The sequence below is a fragment of the Lagopus muta genome, chromosome 5, assembly GCF_023343835.1.
Source record: "Lagopus muta isolate bLagMut1 chromosome 5, bLagMut1 primary, whole genome shotgun sequence".
NCBI classification, from domain to species: Eukaryota; Metazoa; Chordata; class Aves; order Galliformes; family Phasianidae; genus Lagopus; species Lagopus muta.
The window spans coordinates 16,111,741-16,132,337 of NC_064437.1; the positions used below are offsets into that span (position 1 = coordinate 16,111,741).

At 39.4% G+C, this 20,597-nt stretch overlaps 1 protein-coding gene across 3 annotated transcripts in view; it reads right to left on the reverse strand.

Annotated features, from left to right (window-relative positions):
* The window catches only part of BCAR3 (BCAR3 adaptor protein, NSP family member), a 71,093-nt gene that overhangs the window by 48,745 nt on the left and 1,751 nt on the right, over positions 1 to 20,597 (reverse strand). The window contains exon 1 of one of the 3 annotated variants that reach the window (XM_048946921.1): positions 17,070 to 17,136. The exons of 1 other annotated variant lie outside the window; for it this stretch is intronic. In XM_048946921.1, the coding sequence (XP_048802878.1) occupies positions 17,070 to 17,121 (52 nt within the window). In that variant the 5' untranslated portion in view covers positions 17,122 to 17,136. Of the gene's footprint in view, positions 1 to 751; positions 851 to 17,069; positions 17,137 to 20,597 lie in introns of those variants that run through there. One more of the 3 variants, XM_048946923.1, reaches the window with a different exon arrangement.

Below are 20,597 nucleotides of genomic sequence, written 5' to 3' on the forward strand. Positions count from 1 at the left end.
CACCTTATCTAAACCGCAAATTTGGACAGAAAGCCACGCTTTTGTACAAAGTCCTCTCTAACGGATCAAAGAAGACGGCGGCAATATTTCCCTTCTCCCTAGCGAAACACCTCGGTACCCCCAGCTCCTCGATTTGTACACCTGCGAGCAACCGCCGCATTTCCGCGGCCGCCGATCCCGCAAGGCCGCCGGCTCACGCACAGCACCGGCCCGCGGCACCCGCTGCGCTCCACTCGCCCACGCGGCCGGGCCGGGGAGCGCCGCGCTCCTTCGGGATCTCGGGGGCACGGGCGCGCATCAACTCTCGCACAAACCCCGCTCGTCGTTCTCCGCCCCGAAGGAAAACGCCGTCCCAGCGGCCGCCGGTCCGATCGCTCCCGTTCTGGCTCGGCTTCCCGGAGGCCGGCTGCGGTTCCGCTCCCGGCCGGGCGGTTTCCCTTCGGGCCCGCAGGGCGGTCGGGGTGAGGGGGCCGCCGGGGCGCCCGCAGTAACCGCCCGGGGCGTTCTCGAAGGGCCCAGGGTTTCGCCCTGCCACGGTGGAAGCCGGAGCGAAGACTTGCGCCAGCCCGCCCCGAAGAAGAGCGGATCGCGATAACTAAAGGTGACTCAACCTCAGCCTTCTGAGCGCCTTATCGCTCGCCCGTCGGCAAGCGCAGACGGCGCCTCACACCCCGGCCGCGGACCTCGGTTCCCGGGCTCCGCGACCGCCGCCCTCACCCCAGCGCACGGCCCGACTCTGGGCGCCGCTCACCTGCGGGGCTGCGCGGCGCCGCCCGAGCCCGGCCGTGCGGGAGTCCGGCAGCGCGGCGACCGCGGGCGCTGTGAGCTGCGCGGGCAGCGGGGGCGCTGATTTACGAAGCCCCGCCCCTCGGAGAGCCGCCGGGACACAGCCGCGTACGTTCGGTGACCTCGCGCTGCTCCTTTTCCCTCGGCTTTAAGAACTTGGCTTTCATCTCCCAAATTAGCACTGCAAAACTAGAATTAAGTTTCCCAAATCCACCCTGCTGACGGACCGTTCAGAATACATTGCTTACGTGCCATTCACCAATTCCTTACATCGACAGACTTCCCCCTCGTCCCACCGTGTTACAAGCAGTTATCTGGGCAGCAGGTTTGGCCGAACAGAATGAAGACTCAAACGTCTGTAAGGGATCGGGCAGAGCAGCTGAAGGCAGCAAACTCACCGCCCTCTCTTTCCTCAAAACCAGAAATGCTGAGCTAGTTCCCTCTCTGCTACCAAGAACAGCATGGTCTGACTCTGCATCCAGACATCCATCCCACTCCCCCCTACATTTTTAACATCACCTCTGAGATACACGCTCAAGCCTTACATCTCCTTTCCCCAGATAATCCCATTTATTGCCCGTTTCAATCCAACCACGGCCTGTGCACATCTGGCACGCTACTGTTCACCACAGTCTTCCCTGCGACAAACAGTATTGCTTCCTGGAGCCCTAATAACGTGCCTGACACGGAAGCGAGGCTATCACACGGACTGCTTTGCCTTGCCACCTGTCACTGTGAGCCAGCCAGCAGGAAATACCCGTAGCTGTCAATACCTTTCATTTATGCAATTGGTTGAGCTCTTTACTTTAAAGCCAGAGGCCTTAATATAGACTGGTTGGGAATTCTTTCTTGGCATTCAGTGGCTGATTACAGTGATTCAGAATAGCTTCTGGAAACACAGGGCTCATAAGGAAAAACTGCTCCATAAATAGAAGACACATGTTCAATAATTTTGATAACACTTTCCCTCTTAAGCCAACATTTTGGAAACATCTTCACAGCCAACATATTGGCATTCACATTTCAAAAGCAAATACTTACCTGCCTAACTAAGCATCTTATTTTGACATTAAACACCTGGCTCCCATCAGCTGTACAATTCCTCTCTTTTGGGAAATCCCTTGCATGCATCTTCTTTTCACTCTGAAGTCTAATCCTTTCACTCTCTTCCCCCATCCTTACAAGGACTAGCTTTAACAAGCTTCCAAAGTATCTGCTTCAAGGGCTGACCACACAATATTACTGAAGTTGTGGTCCCTAAACTGTCTAAATAACTAAGATCATTAAGAGACAGGTGATTAATCTCCTACGACCTGTGTATTATCAAAGCAGTCATCAAAAATAAAAGGAAGTTTTGATATTCTCAGTCCAAACAAGTTAATCTGTATCCAGTAGTGACAACAGCAGGATTAAACTGCTGAACACAGTGGTGACTCCCCATAGGTGACATCTCTGGGTATTTGGTAGAACTGGGATATCTGTTATTTGTTGTCATGCAGTGACCAGAATACTGCATCTTGCAATCTGAACTACTCAAAATTATCTTACAGAAAAGTGAGATTTAAACAGAAGGAACAATTCAAGACAGAAGGAGAGCAGTACCTTCCTTTGAAGTATAGCTGGCTCTTAATGAATGTATAGCTCATCATGACAAGATTATTTAGCCCTCGTGTGTTGTACATATTGGGAGAGGAAATTTCTCGGAAAAAAATCTGGAGGATTTTCACAGATATGAACAGAATAAATCTCGAATTAGATGGTTAGTTTAATATAAAAGAGGGAAAAAAAGGGGAAAAAAAAGAAAGCAAATGTAGCGAGAGCTCCAATATACTGCAGGGAAAGAAGAAGATAAAATAAAAGATCAGAAAATTATTCAACTTATCCAACACACTGATGTAAAGGAAGCTCAGCGGCACTTCTGACTGGTGCTCCCCTGCTCATGGCAAACTCACTTTGGTTCCTCTAAGGAAGGCATGAGCAGGAGGAGAATACAACTGATGTATTGCCATACACCTTTTCCAGTAGCAATTTCCATATCAATTAAGTTCAGGTAAAAAGTAAAAGACAGCTGTTTCCCAAAGGGTTAATTCTCTCTTGCAGGAGATGACCCATCACTGGCAGCATGCTGATGAATGCAAACTTCCACACATACCCATCTCTCCCCAGATTACAGGATGTTCTAACATTATACAGACACTGAAGAAAACCTTGAAGTTACGATCTGACAGCACTCTGCAGTGGTAACTTCTGACATTGCCAGCTGTGCAAAACTCAGGTGAGTGAGGGCCTGAGAATAGATGAAGAGATGTATCATAAATGTTTCAGAAACTGTCAGTTTCCAGAACGTCATGACACAAAGAATAATCCTTGGAGATTTTCCATAGGACAATTCAGCATGATCTTTCTTCAAAATAAAACTGGAGAAGGGAGAGGAAGAGCAGGGCAAAGTAAATTAATCAAAACAATAAGACCACAACCCCATCCTGGACACCAAAATGTCTTGCTATGGCCTGTTCAAGAAAACCAAAATTTGGGCAGAAAACAGAAAAGATGAGGATCGGGATGACACTTTTAGTATTGTGAGCCATGTACTTTCTGTATGACCTATGCTTTCATTTTTGTAACACGTCACAGTGGTAAATATTTTCACAGGAAGGACCTTGCTTCTCCACATGTTCCACAGTTCAGTGAAAAATATCTAAAATCACATGAACAATTCAGATGAGTTACCATGTAAGATGGTCTCCATTTACAACACTAAAAACTCCAGGAAATTTTCAGGCACTGCCATTACATAGGAAGTAATGTCATGGTTCGTTGTCATGTTTTATGAATAAGACTTAGAAAAGAAGTAGCAATTTCCTTAGTAACATGACTGAGTGCTCAGTAATGGGACTGGTAGCTGGGCAGCCCTGCATAAACTGTGATTACTCTTGCATGAGTCATTACATCCTTTTCCTAAGAGTTGACTTTGCCTTCAAATCAAACTGAAAATTGGTCTTCTCCTTTACATACAACACTTTACACAACACGTCCTTGTACATATTTTAAAAAAGATTTATCTGCAACCTATAAGAATGAAGAATTCACAGGACCACCTATACTAGCTGCATTACTTTACTGTGGGTTACAGTAAGCTACTGAGAGTTAATCTGAATCACATCAGATTAGAGTCCTTGTTGCCATTTTTGATGCTTTCACACTGTATTAAATTTACTTCAGAAACGCGTTTATTGAGATGTTGTCAGCCCTCTGAAAGCACTAGTGCCCTCAAACAACTACAGCAGTTGTCTGCCAAGCCTTTCTATCAGTATTCTGACCTGCCATAGCCCTTACTCATCTGCTTATCTACACAGCATCATGTTGTCTGCTCATCACCTTGCTGCAAAACTTCTAGTGGTGAATCACTGTACTTCATGATATCAGATGGGGGAGGCTAAGAAAACAGTGCTGTGCAGAGCATTGCTGGCCACACATCACACACACAGCTGTGGCCATGTACGGCCACCATCGACTTCTGCTTTCGGAAGGAATACATACAGCTGTGTATTTTCACCTAATGCAAAGACATTGATACAAACATAAACAAGCAGAGGACAATAACTGACACCTAAGACAGTCCCAAGAACTGTGCTGCTCTAGGTTGCTTACCTTAACTGTGCTAGGAGTTGAGTGCTTGCTGGTTCATTTACAGAATGTGCTTGGCTCACAATTAGAAAAAGAGATGGTGCAATGAAACAAGGGGATTCACTGGAACTTTTCAGTTTAATCTTAAACATCAGAATTACAGTCCTAAAATAACTGGGAAGAAATCTATCTACTTTAAGAGTGCTGCTGTTCAGCTGTAAAGACAGAACCCAGATTAACTATACAAGATGACTACAGCGGATGCATAGATTGCTCATATAGCAGTTCTCATAGATTTTTTAATGAATAAAAGCTAAAGCAAGTTTCTCCTCTAGGCTTCTCTTAGAAGAGAAACAATCCAAACAAGCAAAATATTATATGCCCTCAACTCCCACAGATGCCACATGGAAAAAAACAATGTTCAGCATAACTGTTGGCTAAGAAATCAAGTTAATTCGATGGTGAATTTTAAATTTTGAAAACTGAACTACTGCAGCAGTGCTTTCTAAGGGTTGCCCTGGTTGCCAACTGAAATGGCCAATTTTAGACATCATCTCCGCAGACCTCCTTGAGAAAGTTACCAACATCCAATTTTGCTGTATGGTCTGTCTTAGGCCTGAAGACAAGAGGTCTTCCCAAATCTTCAGAGAGCTATCGGTTATGAGTTAGAGTCAAGAAGCGTTGCAATCCTTAGCCTCAAAACACTTTGCAAACTATCAGCCCCATAACTGATCATCCTAGAAATAATGCTGCAGTAAAAACAGAAGAGTTTGAGGAGTTACAAAAATCTAAGTTCATTCAGTGACAAACTCAAGCACGAGCATGCTCTGGTTTGTTGCAGTTTCAGGCTACAGCACATTTAATTTTTGCTAACCTAGAAGAATGCCAACTGGGTTCATGTAATGCCTGATGTCTGATCCTCATTCACTACTGGATAAAAACTTCAGCTCTGACACATCAGTATTTTCCAGTAGGAACTGGTTTACTGTTAGACACCTCTAATCTACAGCTCGAGAAAGTGAGTCTTAAGTCTGAAAGAAGTTGAAATTTTGGGAAAGATTTTCACTGTGGCTATCAGAAGTTTTTGTAGCTGCCCGCTGGTGAATTCTATGTGCCATGAGTCAGCTAAAATCAGCCACTCCTAGAAGAAAAAAAAAGTAAAACACAGCCCTTGTCAGAGAAAAGAAAAATCGAAAGATTATTAACTTTAACAGCTACCAATTAGTAAATCCATTCTACACTACAAAACTAAATTATTGCACATATTTTATGACAGTAACACGTTCACCAGCACCACCTCCAACCTTCAATTTGGTCTTGAAAATTACATCAAACAATTTGTGTTGGTATAGATTACACAGACCAGTTTCAGAAGTCTGAAGTATACATTTAAAGCTGCATTTAAACCACTTGTGGTTGACTGTTTTTGGCAAATGACTAATTAAACTGGAAGAAAGTATTAGAAAAAAAGCTACATAAGATGACTACAGGGGATGCATAGATTGCTCACAGAGCAGTTCTCATAGATACATTAGGTTTTCTGAGCTCCTTTTTACCAGAGGGTCTATTTTCCTTTTTCCTCCCAGCAGTGAAAAAGCTATTACTGAAGAGCTAAGACTTCCTTGTGTGCTTATGTTTTTTTCATGCTTCTGTAAAAAGTCTCAAATACAAGAGAGCTAACAACACTTCTGCATGTGACAACTGTTGAGTTTTTGTTGGGTTTTTTGTTGGCTTGTTTTTTGTTTTTCCCATTTAGAACATAACTGATGTAGAAAACAAGGATACGTAGAAGGCTAGAACTTCAGAGAATTAAATAATATGGTCAGAGGTTTATAACTTTGTAATAGCTCCCACATTTCTGAACTCCTAAAACAGAAATGACAAAAGCTTGCAAATCTTTCAGTGAGGGGAAAACAGACCACACAGGTGGCAACACCACCTTTATTACACAAATGAAAGTTTTCAAAGCATCCTCCTCTCCATCTCTTGGCAGAGCTTCCAAAATACTTCAGCACTGGTTTGGAATCTGCCAGGTTAACACCACATACCACTGCTCCAAAGCACTCTGGTTGTGTTTGCACTGTTTCAAATAGAGGTAAAAAAGAATGAGCAAAGGAGTTTTATCAGAGTGACAAAAGGCAAGATATCGATAAACTAGTTGTGGCTTTCATCTAATCATTTTGGCCTTCTAATAAAAGTACATGAGAGACTCTCAGTTATTTTATGATGCTTTTGAATACGTAGTGTTCTCTATTTATACTGTCCCTGGCACAAGTAAGAATCTGCACTGCTACCCATCTTCCTTCTCAACATCCTACGTCTCCCTTTCGTTCATGAGACCCAAGATCCACGTGGCAAGAAATTACTCACATTTAATTTCACACAATTGCAGCTGGGCAAGAAACACAATATATGCAGGAACAGTTATTTAAAAATGTAAATAAAAAATATCTTTTCCCCACCAAAAATTGGAAATTATTGTATGTAAATTACCTTTACTCTAATTCACATTTTGTGTATTATTTTATACTCACCCACAGTAAATTATGTCAGTGTCTATATTTTATTTAAATGCACTAAGGCTGGCCTTTATATGACAAAATTATCAAAGTTCCAAATACATATCTATTAATAGTGCCATCTGTTTGTAACGGAAAATCAATATAAGACAAGGAAAGAATATTTATACCATTAGCCTCCCAAAGGAAAGCTCTCTGAGATGAGAATGAAATCATACCGAGCCATAAGATGCCATTAATCAGAAACCAGCTCAGTAAGGAGAGATACTGGGAAAAGTATCTAGCTCTTAGAATGCTTCATAAAAATCTTCTTGTCACTTCGCTTTAACGTATATTTCCACTGGTAATGCAACCAGTGTACAGAATTATACACCATGAATACTTCAAGTGACATTTAAAAAGCAAAAAAGAAAAAAAATCCAAAGTAATTCTATATTTAAATTCACAGAGATGAAGGAACCGAGAAATACCTTTCACATCTGCATAATCCAAGGTGTTTTTTGATGAAGCTATTTCCAGAAAAGGTTTTGTTATTTCCTGGCTTATTTACAATGCTAAACAAACTACAGAAACATGCTAGGTGACAACTGAGAACATTCACAGCACAGACAGAAGCACAGTCTATAGTTTGCAATACCTGGAGTGCTACCCAAATTTTGGGTATGTCTTGACTCCACAATGGGACAAGCCACAGCAAGCAACAGGCCCCACCCTCTGACTACAATTTCTGGAATGGGAAAATGAAGGTACATCTAAAAGAGTAACAACCTGCTATGAACACAAAAATGCATGCCAGCTTAGACGGCAGGACACCACGGTCCAGAACATGCTGTAGAGCACATCAAAACAGAAGTCAAGGCAAAGATAAAAACTCTGTGGAAAGAACATTTGTGGCTCTCAGTACTCATATTTTGTTACTCTATTTTTATAAGGTTCTCAGAAAGTATTCTAGGAAAGCATCATTATGGGCCCATGTGCTCCCTTGGGTTTCGCTTTCTACTTTGCCACCAACAGATACAGGAAACTGTATCTGTATCTATTTGGTACACAAGTCATCTTTGCAGTGTTCCATTTATGAAACAGCATTAGGAAGTAGGTACATCACCAGTAACATTTTTGCACTTAGGAAGAAAGACTGCAGAAACTGGAATAATCTTGCCACTTGTGTACTTCAGTTTTTGAGCAAATAAAATACAGTGATAAGCCTCAAGCAAAGATTTGAGATCATGAAGGCATTAGAAAAGAGGAAACACTTCTTTGACATTTGGAAGGCTATACTTAAGAGATTTAATGTTCCAGGACAATAGCAGATGTAGCTCTACAATCAACAAGAAAAGATACAGACATCTACCTAAAGTAATTCAAAATTCAGAGTGGACTGAATTACTGCCTGAATTTGTCTGTCCCTCAATATCTAGAAGAAGCATAGGGTGACTTGTCTCCCAGTGCAGTGCCCTTGGCTGTGGTCTCACTGTACGAAGCAGGGCTATTTCAACAACCAGTGCCCAGCTCTCTTTTTTCTTCTTTGGCCACCCACATTTGTATGAGTGATCTCACAGCTGAATTTCGAATTGGGATTTGACTTTATTTGGATGAATGAGGTGAAAAAGTTGTTTTTTTCTGTCAGACAAATTTCTTAATTGGGTTCACCACACAGCTGCAGCATAGTTTTACTGACAACTAAAGGGATAACAGAAATGGGAAAAAGCAGCTAAAGAAAAGCTGAAGAGGGCACCAACTGCTCTGTTTGGCATTTCAGAATCTCAGCTTCATTCAAGGTCAGGAATCAACAGCAGAACAGCCTTTCAGCTTCTAATACAGATAAAGAGTACCACGGCCCAAGTATGCAAAGCACTGATTCACTATAAAACTCATACTGGACTGAAGTGGTTTAACGAGTCTGAATGGTTATTTTTGTACTAATTAGCTATTGCCACTCACATCAGATCAGTTATTCTAATCACTTCCCTCCCATTGGCTGGTATAAAGATAGCATTAAAGCCTAAAGGTAGCGAACTTTGTATTGTGTACTCTGCTTAATTCAACAAATACATGATCATGTGCACATATTTGATCCAGGTCAAATGTGCTGCTGGGAATTATGCCACTGTACAGATTAATTACTGATACTAATTACCACGGAACATGAGCTTGAGTACCTGAAGTTAGACGAGATGAATCCAAATCTCAGTGTACTGAAAAAAGTTCTGTTAAAAACAGTTTCAGGACTAGATATAATTTTAGAAAGCAGAAAGTATTTTAACAAGATTTTCCAAAAGTTAATTTTGGAACAAATTTTGGAATAAAAATTAATACACAAAGAAATGCTTAGTTCTATAAAACTAATCTTGTGAAAGTGCTTGCATATTGAAGTGACTTATCACATCAAGCACTATCTGGAAACTGTTGAGCCAGCAACAAACATATGCCATTGTTTGAAGTTCAGATTAACAGCAAATAGAATAGCATATCTTTTCCTCTGTACTGGTTTAATTAATATTTATTTAACAGAAGATTTCTTTAAAAATGTATTTTCTAATGCCTGGCTTCAGTGCTTAAAAACAAGCATTGCAGTGTAACTGATTAGGCACTGTGCACTTAGACACAATACTCTGTCAAAAGACAGACACAAAACAAAAACATGCCACAATAGGCTGGAGACTAGATAACAAGTATTAGTCCCTATTGTGAAAACAAAACAGTCTGCATTTATGTTTGACTGACTGAACTGTTCTGTGGCCTTCCCAGAATTCTTTAACACAACAGGCAAATCCATCTAGGATGTAAATATCCTGGTGTAAACAGAAGTCAGAGATTAATCTGGCACAATTTTTCAAGTGCGTAACTCAATTATTCACTTGTTTCATTAGCCAAATGAGAGGCTGAATGAAAACATTGCTCCCCAAGACACATGTAAGTGCCTAGAAAAATATGAAACTGCATTACTTCAATGAAAGCTTCGCTTAAATAACTCAAGTGCTTAACTGCAATAAACAGCATCAAGCTACCATCTTGCAAGACACAATTACAAGAATCACAAGATATTCCCTGTATTTTGGGGACTGATTTGATTCAAATACAAATTCATCAAAATTACCAGCAGTACAGTAATGCCAGATCTATCTCAACGCATCTACCTGACGCTCCACCATTAGAAGTTGTAGTTATACTTGTACAATTGGGAACATTCTAGTCAGCTGATCAAGCTGTTATATAGCTATCTACAAATCAATTTGTCAGGTGAAAGGACTGTTCAAATGTCATTCATATGAAAAATGTTCCATTGTTGTGAAGTCCTCATTCCAGTTCCTGAAAAAACTACAAAATGCAGTCCTAAAACCAGGTGAAAATATTCAAATTGAAATACATCCAGTTCCATTGCAGTGATCAACTTGAATCCTTTCCTAATCTGCTGACAGAAGTTACAAAAGTCATATTTATATTCATATTTTAATGAAGTTAAACCAATGAATTGTAGAAGATAATTAAACCTTTTTTTTTTTTTAACTTTTCAGAAAAGAGAGAATACACTCATCTACTTGAACACCAATAGTTCAAAATTCTTCTGAAGATTTGCAGTAGCTAAAATCATTTTATGAATATTTGATTTCTACATAGGCTTCAAAAGTCGTTACCTCAACAGAGAGATGGGAAAAGCAGAAATGTTATCTAAGTAAATCAGAAATTTATCTAAGTAATTTATCTAAGTAAATCAGAATATTACATTAAATTTGTAAAAGCTTCAGTCACTGATCTTAAGAATTATTAGGCAGTCTGCACAATAACTGCATCTTGTTATCTTGCTAACTATTCTCCAAATACCCTGTACAGCAAGTCATAGTTGAATAAAATCTTACTACGTTCTTTCATTCAGAATGTAACACCTTACAGGGCTTGTTCCAATTCTTACCAGTGCAAGCTGAATTTTCATATTGAACTGATAAAAGCATCATAAATGCAAAAGAGTTGTAGTGATCAAGTCTTAATTCATGGCAAAGTCCAGAATGGAAAAAGAGGGCAAGGACTGCCTGCACAAGGGCTTCTGCACTCTGTTCAAAGGGCATAAGATGGCACGTACCCAAAATTACTTGGTCTTGAACTTTGGCTATGATCTTTCCAAGCAAGGAAGGCAGATTCGTGACACAGACTTCTGTCACTTTCAGTCTGTTAACATGAGTATATCTTATTAAATTGGAAACAGAGAGAGCAATAGAAAATGAAGAGAAAATTGAGCCCTTTCTAAATGACAAGTTGCAGAGTTGACAACCTCACTTCAGTACCTGCTAAAATTATATAGAAGATCATTCTGGGAATTATTGAAAAATGGCTTAAAAACAACACAGTCATTTGTCACAACCAACACAGGTTCACAAGAAGAAAGTTCTATTTAACTTCTTGTAAGATAAGGTTATTTATATAGTTAATCAAGGGAAGAATGTTGATGCAAACCTTCTGGACTTTAGCAAAGCTTTTCATACATTTTCTTACAGCATCCTTCTGGACAAAATGTCCAGAACAGAGCTAGACAAAACCATAATGTGATGGGTAAACAACTGGCTGACAGGTTGGGCTCCAAGGCTTATAGTAAGGGGGTAACAAGGCTGGTGGCCAGACACTACTAGGGTTCCGCAGGGCTTCATTTCAGAATCAGTTCTCATCAGTGTTTTAATCAATGATTTGGATACAGGACTTAAAAGTACACCAAGTAAATTTACATATGACATTAAGTTGGGAATTGCTGTTGGACCCCTCAAGGGTAAAGAGGCCTTGCAGACAGATCCTGACAAATTAGGGGGCTGGGTAATCACCCACTCATGAAGTTTAACAAGAACAAGTGCCAGATTCTGTACCTCAGTTCAGGGCAACCCTAGATATGTGTACAGACTGGGGGACGAAAGGCTGGAGAGCAGCTCCACCAAAAGGGATCTGGGGTTTCTGGCTGATGGCAAGTTGAACATAAGACTGCAGTGTGTGCTGGCAGCCAACAGGGACAACTGTATCCTGGTGTGCATCAGGACCAACACTTCCACCAGGCAAGGGGAAGAGTTATTACACCCTGCTCTGAGCTGTGGCCTCACCTCGAATACCATGTGCAGGTTTGGGTGCCACAATATAAGGATATAAAATTATTTGAAAGCATCCAAAGGAATGTTACATACGATGCTGGAGGATCTAGAGGAGAAGATGTAGGAGGAGCAGCTTAGGTCTCTTGGTTTGTTTGGCCCAGAGAAGAGGAAACTGAGAGGAGGTCTCATGTCAGCCTACAACACCTCTCAGGGTGTGGAGGGGCAGCCCTGAACTCTGCTCTCTGTTGACAGCGACAGGACCTGAAAGAATGGCAAGGAGCTGTATCGGGGTGGGTCAGATTGGGGATTAGGAAAAGGTTCTTCACCAGTGAGTGGTGGACACTGTCTGGTGTAGCAAATACAGCATCAAGCTGCTGGAGTCCAAGGACTAATTGGACAACTCTCTCAGACTTGCACTTTGAATTCAGGGCTGTCCTGTGTGCAGCCAGGAGTTGGACTTGATGATCCTTGTGGGTGCCTTCCAACTCAGGATATCCTATGATTCTAATAATAGTTCCTATGTGATTCTATGAAGGCAGGAAACTCTCAATATGGATTGGGAGGCACCCACAAGGATCACTGAGTCCAACATGTGTAAGGTATTCCAAACTAATGTCTGGCAAATTGAAGTCACCTAGCAGGAAAAGGTCAGCTGATCTATAGGTATCTCTTTAATTATCCTTAAAGAATAATACATCAGTGTCATCATCCTGGCAGGGACACTTACAATAGATTCCCACAACATCTTTATTTGCTGGTCCCTTAATTCTTACCCAGAAGCTCTCAATCACATCATTGCCAACTGCAAGCTCTGGACAGTTCAGCCCTTCTTCATATACAGTGTAGCCTCTGTGCCTTACCTTCCCTGCCTATCCCTTCTGAAGAGAATACAATCATCCATCATAAAATATCAGTCACAGCTCTTTTCCCATCAGGTTTCACTTATGCCAAAGAAGGCATAGCTTCTCATGCTGAGTGCACCAGTGTAGAAACATCTCAGAAGTGCTTCATTGTGCCGTGCAACTTGTGGAGGATACTGAAGGATCTCATAAGTAAATAGCACGTTAGATTTTGGCTAGCTGTCCCATAGCTTATTGATGGCAAGCCTAGTTTTACCCCTTTTTCCCTCTGAAGCCCCTTGCTTCATTCATCTGCATTAAGAACTGGTTAGAGGAAGAACTCTTGCATCTACTGCCATGAACGTACTACTTGCTAAGAATAATTTAATTGAAGGTATAGGATAATCACTCTCCTCAGCAAAATGGATATGATAATCTTTCACTGCAGAGATTTAAAAAAAAAAAAAAACAACAACAACACACCATGTAAATAGTTGTGAGTAATTATCTTACAAGTTAGAAAATATCAAAGGCTTAGACTTACAAGAACTTAGAAACTTAGATCAACATAATTGCTAAACATATGCCTAACGTAAGGCAGGTTAGTAAGTATCTGAAGTCAGGCATTTGGTGTAATTAAATTTTCAATTCAGGAAAACATTCACTTTGGCTGAGGAATTAAGAAATGATATGAATATCCATGGAATGAAGTTTATAGATATTGCAGAAATGAAATTCTGATTCATGGTCTTGAACTTAAAACAAGTCCATTGTATCCAAAACAAAACAGCAGGCCTATGTCTAACGTAACAGCAAAAACTTTTAAAAGCCAGCTTTGAAGGCTTGGCTAGATGTGAACTATTTTTGCTAGTTTTTGTTTTGAAGTTTCTTCTTCAGCTTGTTGGTTCTCAGAACAGCTTTCCCAAGGTTCCATATTAACTTCTTCTGAGTTACAATGGTAGTGAGTCACATAAAAGCATTTCCTAATGTGTTTCTAAGTCTTGCTGGCAGAATCCATTTGGGAAAGTAGAAAATGTAGTTCTTTTCTTTGTTGCTACAACTGTATTTGAACTTGAAGAACTCTGGTATATAAGGAGCACCGACGTGACACCAATGCCAATTTTAATTAAATGAAAATTTGATTAGTGATGCCAAAAAATTTGGTTGAAAACTTGCTTAGAAATTAATGTAAGGATATTTTGAGTTTATGAGAATATTCAGTTAGATTTTTACAGTTACTTTCTTAATTAGGAATACAGAGAAAGATTTAAAATATGTCAAGGTAGCATTTAATAGATGTTATAGTGTGAATAAATGTGTACATTGATGATAAGAACTGAAATCACAGAATGGACAATAGAGAGAAAGTTTTGATCAAGTAAGATCTGTGGGAAAAGGGCTTCTAAAGAATTTCTCAATAAGCTTCCAAGGATCTTCAAGATGACTTCTTTAAGGTCTTACAAAAATGTGGCACTTGATCAGTAGTGAAGACTACTTTTAAGCTGTATAAAATCTATTTACTTATAAACAGCTTAATATAGCAATTAACACATTTCCCAAAATTCCTAACTAGATAAAATATAAAGACACTTTTTGGCTCAACAGTAAAACCAAAAGTTTTATAGAACAAAAGTTGTGTGTTCTTTCCCTGGTAAACGTACAGCCTGAGGCACCCATGCCCAACATTGGACAAGCAGCATTAAAAACAATAAAATGTTCATTTTATCTAGCTCGTTTGTAAGTGACTCTATTTCACTGTGAACGCTACACAGAAGATACTGCCTTTATTTTCCGCTTTCTTAAGAAAGCATTATCCTGCACTTGTTTCCTTCAACATCATATGATGGAACATAGATCGCCACAGCTGAAATTTTGTCAAGGATTTTATTGAAAAAGCCAGCTCTTACCTCTACACAACTGTATTGTTTAAAGAGCATGCAATATTCTGCAGAACCAAGCTGTGCCAGCCAGTCAGAAGTGACTAATTGCTTCATTAGCTATTCTTTCACAATGCTTTTGACTCCGAAAAACAAAACCTCCACTACAATACTATTGCTCTTGAATACTGAAATGACTGAATAACACAGAAAGCACTTGGTAGCATGCAAGTCCTATCGTTAAGGCCAAAGAGATTAATAATTTCTTAGTCAGAGGGTAGTTGGAAGTTGTATATACATTATTTTTATGATTCTGTGGAGGGTGTTTGTCCAAGATGAGAACACAGTAAAAGTGAACAACTAACAGAGTAACTGAGCATGTCTATGAGAAAAGCATAAGAGAGACTGCTAGAATTTGGAGATGTTGTTCGTATTTTAAAAAAGTAAAATTTGAAAAAAGTAAAAATATTTGTCACTTTTTCTTCAACTTTTGAAATGAAATAAAAAGATGGTCAATAAAAGACAAGCATGACAGACATAGGAAGACAAAAAAACAGATACACTAAACATTATCCAAACTTCAGTGCTCTGTTTAAGCAGTTACGCAAGATCTATATAAACAAACACTTAAACTTCCAAAAACTGTTGAGTTTATGAAGAGATTTCTATTTGCAAGTTTGAGCATATGCTAAATGAATTCAAGAATGTCCATTTCTAAATCTATAACTTACAAGCTAAACATTTCTATTCAGAGCAGTGATGCCACAAGCAGAAACTGGTCGTGTTCAGACACGCAGTAACTTCAGTCTTACATTTTTGATACCACTTTGTATTTGAAGAATTTCCTCTCATCCAGCATTCAGGAAAAGAATTTGCTTGTTAGATCTTTATAAACTAACTGGAAGGATGACTTTCCAGCAACAAACCACTTGTTGTAACACATTTGTCTGCCCTGAACATATGAGGAAAATCTGCCTGATGGCTGATGCATTACAGTCAGAAAAGAGTCTGTGTTGCTTTGTGTCAGGCAGTGAAGCTGTTTAGTCTTTTTCTAAGTCCTGGAACACTGGAAATAAGTTTATGTTGTTTATATTTTTGAACAAACAAACTATAAAGTCCAAAATACTTGTCCTGCAGAAAGGTAATACATAACAGAGATATTACCTGTGTTAAAGTGCAATATGTACCTAGAAATATTTTAAAAGTGTTTAAATTGGAATAAGTTTCACTACGTCCCACACATTATTTGGGAGCCACTATGAATTTCAACTCAATGGTCAACTCTGAAACATGTCAAGACTCTGGAAAAAGTTAAATACACATGCATCATTTCACTGCAAAAATCGTTGGAATTTACCCACTTCACAGTCTGTTACAAAACAAACTGGCTAACTCAGATCCTGTTGTGAAGTCCCTCAACCTCCACTAGAATACACAAATATACTGCTTGCTTTATTGTAGGCTGGATTTTTTCATTGTGAAAATACTGCACGCTATGGATGACAAGCATGGAAGCATCAAAGTGCATCTTGTGTCATAACAGCGATCAGAAAATCTCAGCATGTAATGTGCACACCACAAAAAAATTTCTTTGAGGAATCTTCCAGGCAGGGAAAACATTCTTACGTGAGGAAGGGGAACAAACTCTTTCATTTGCTGGTTTGCTTTGAACAGGTACTTCCAGAACACAATATTCTTGAAAAACATGAAATTCAAAATAAATTGTAATTTCTAGGAAGTGCATTCAATTTTTGACCTAAATGACAAATGTAAGTTTGCTTTTCCACTCTGCAAACTGCATTTCACATCTATATTGATACCATTTAGCAGTAAGTAAAACAATCCAGTCACATACACCCAAACGTTACAGATCTTTCACATCATAACTGTAATTACATTTTCCATAAATATTTGAAATAACTATAGCACAAGCCTGATATTCTTACAGTGCCAGCACATGATGACAACTCCTCCTTGTGAAGGCACATCTGATATAGCAAAATTCAGAAAATGTAGTTTTCCTATGTGGAATACCAGGTTTCTGCTGGTACTGGTTAGCTCTTCATTTTTGTCTTACCTTTGTTACTGCTTTAAACTAGACTCATGGCAACTTCTCAGCACTAAGGGCCTTTAAGAAAGTTTAAAATGAAAATCACTTTCAAGTATGCTGTTAGGTTTCAACATTATTAAACGCTGTTTATTTACACATATAAATAAGAATCAGGCTTCAAATGAACTTGAAGTAATCTCATTATAAAACTACGATTCACCACTACCTCCTAACATTCTGGGCCAGACTGATCTAATATAAAGTAACTTACACGTACTGCAAATAATGAAGCTCTGCCGACTTACTCTTGCTGGCAGCGCAGCCCTCTGTGCCTCCTCTCAGTTTCCTCTTACTCATGCTTTGTATCAACCGTGCCAAGAATGATTTCCATGTGAATGAATCCCCTGCATTTATCTGAATAGACTGCTCTGTTCAGCCAATTCCATGTCAAAGAGCTCAAACCCTCACGGACATCCAAGTTCAGCCTGAACCTAGAGGAGAGGGCTTTTCTTTTTATTTTAAATTTAAAAAAAAGAAATAGTTCAGAGCAGACACTAGGAGATGCAGTACTGTCATTCACTTATTTTAAACCCGCACTTGCTTCATGTTTCCTCGTTCAAATTATTGTTTTCTCTTTCGGAATCAAAACATTTTTGGTAAAATTCTGACCAAATGTTGTGAGGAAATTAAGGATATGAATTCTCTGAAATCGTTAGTGTAAATATTGTAGGCAGCCTAGGCTCCAAAGTGACACTTACAACCTGAGTTTTTAGTTCAGTCTGAAGTTAACAAATCTATTACAGACTGTACAGAAAGAAAGATAAAACATTACTCGATTTGTTTGTGTTATTCTGGCCAATGTTTGTGTAAAGATAGAGTCTACAAAATAACAGTAGGGATTTAAAAGCATACTGACTCAGCAACCACACAGCAAATTAAGATTTCATCCATAACTAATTCAACTGCATGTCCTTAACATCTTACTCAGACCATTTTGTCAGAATAACTCAATTATATGGAATATATCTATTCAGTTATCTTCTGGTGATACAGTTCTGTCTTCCATTATTTCACAAATAACGCTACAAGGACTTAGCTACATCAGATTTCAAAACAGGTATTTTCTGTTGTAGCCAATACCTCTTACCAACAGCACACAAGAGACAACTTTTGACCAAGATAGTGCTTCATCATTTTTAACGTGACACTCACGGAATACACAGACTAACGTTCCTCATTTATATTCCTCACAAAAGAGAAGTGCAGCTTTCTCCGTAACAACTGTGGTTTTTCTAAGCAGAAGTCCTAAAACAGCAGCTGCAGTACCGCACACAACTCATGTTCAATGAGGGAATATACTGCCACAGATGCTTTGGGTAGCAAAAGTATAAACAAGCTGAAAAGACAACATGCATGGGGAAAACAAATAAATGATAGTGGACTATTGGATATACAGAGGCAACAACAATCTCTGAAAATCCTTAAGCCATGAATTACCAAAAGCTGGGGTAGTAATTTCTGCATACGTATGTTCTTACATCGTTTTTATAAGCACAAGGTTGTACTGTGAAGACACTGATTTGCTTTTGGCCTAATTCCACACAGATGCTCTAGCACTTAAGTTCAATTGTGGGCCTACTCTGCTAGTGCAAATTAGTTCAAAGAACTATTTTGCTCTTCCAGAGTTTAATCATCTGTCTGAACCAGCATATCAGCAAAATATCAGCTATATCTGTGACTTGAGTTGTTCCTGTCCATCTTCCCACAACTAGCCTAAAGTTAACATGAATGCTGTAGTGCATATGCTTGTTCATTGACAGAAAAGGTAGGCATTCGTGCAGATCAGACTTGGCCTGGCAGGTGATCTGACAGCAACTATACAACCAAGTATTAATGAACCTAACATCTCACCAGAAAAGATTAGTCCAAACTTCCAAATTCATTCAGCACATCCATCTTAGCACATAGTTTGAAGTCTAGGGCTAATTGTAATATTTATGTATTTATGTAACGCAGATTCCAGTTACATGAATTATTACAACTAAAACCATCAAACTCTTGAACAGAAAGAGTTAATAACTACAGCCTAGTTTGTCTTTCCTCTTTATATCTCTCTGTGTAGTCTTTCGTAGTAGATGAACATTCTTTCCACCTGCACCTGAAGCCAACTTGAAGCAGCCTGACTGCTGGTAGTGCCATGCTGAACCTGAGCCAGCGCACGCTGACAAAAAGACTGCACAGCTGTTTCTCAGCTTGAACAGTCTGTAACGCACCTAACAGTAACCAGCCGTAAATGCATGTATCCCTTAATGAGAAATCTGGTTACAGCTGGCAAGCTGAGCTCTCTGTGGAGTGAGGGGCTCAAGAGAAAAATGAAAGAACCATTCTGATTCCAAGCTACAATTTCACTGTATATTAATCCAATTTGCAATGTTCCAGCCCTTCTCTTTCCAATTCCTCAGCTATACCAACTCTGAAGTTATTAATCTCTGTTGTGCAGAGTCAGTGTTTGATCCATCTAACTGTAAAACAGCTTGTGTGTGAAATGGTCCTCTTTTAGAAGACAAAAATCAGCTCCCCCGTCCAGAGTGTTCATTTGTTTTCAAATGTTTCACTCAAATAGTCAAAAAAAAACATATACTATTCAATAACAATAAATATATTCTTTTTATTTGCCTTCTGGAGCTTCAACTTTTTATGGTAAACTTAGATCCTTCAAGTTACCCTACAAGAAACATAACTTTTTCTAAGTCAGAAATTATCACGTGATGAATTAATGCTAGGAATTGAGTGCTATCTTATCTAACAAATTAGACTTACGATAAAAATCAAACTGACAGCACTATAATTAATGAAATAGAGCTCAGGTGCATGTTTGCTAAATTATGGCTACTGGCCAAATATATGCACATTTTACAAGATGCCAATCATTATGTTCCTATGCAGCTGTCTAACGCAGCATAACAGCAGAAAGCTGGATTGTGTTGGCGCTCTTCATGCACCTGTGCTAAATCAACCATTTTAACTTGAGCTGCTGTTAAATGTGGTTTGAACAAACCCAGGTGATTTTGCACTGAAGTGGATTAGAACAAAATTTGAACTTAGTTTGGTTTCTCTTTTCCTGCAATAGCCAAATAGTTTTTGGCCTCTCTATTCTGCAAACTCCCACTGCTCTCGTGTACACTTACTGCTTAGCTGCCCCAAGTTGTGGTTAGCAACACTCCCTTCCTTCCTTCCCTCTCACTCATCCCCATTAGCCTAGTACCCCAAACTGCAAAGCCATGCCCAGTCCACTTCCCTAAGCCATTTGTACACCCAGTTTTGTTGATTTTTGTTATACAATTTTAAGGACAGACCCAATGTATACTTCTTCTATTCACTTAAATAATAGATTAAGCAAAAGAGGCGCTAACCAGAAGACTGGGCAGTGACAACTCATGTAGATAACCGGTCCAGTTACGTACCAAAACTCATACAACCAATAGAGTCCTAGCGACAAAACACATTTCATGATAAGACTTAAAAAAACATAATATACAAATTTCTACTGAGCCATGGTGCTTTCATTTTAATGTAAAAGGCTTATTTTGTAACTTTTTATAGTGCACTGTATTATGTAGATTCCTCTGAAAGTAATGCCTCCTATTAATTTCCAAGGAAACTACAACAGATATGAAGAGCACAATAACTGTAAAGAAAATTCTCAGCTACAAAACACTATTTTCCAACACAGTCAACACCACGAGCAATGCATTTTTGCCAGCAATGAACAAGAACCTGCATGCCATGCTCATAAAAACCTGCACCAGTGGAGAAGACTCGTTGTCGTCATT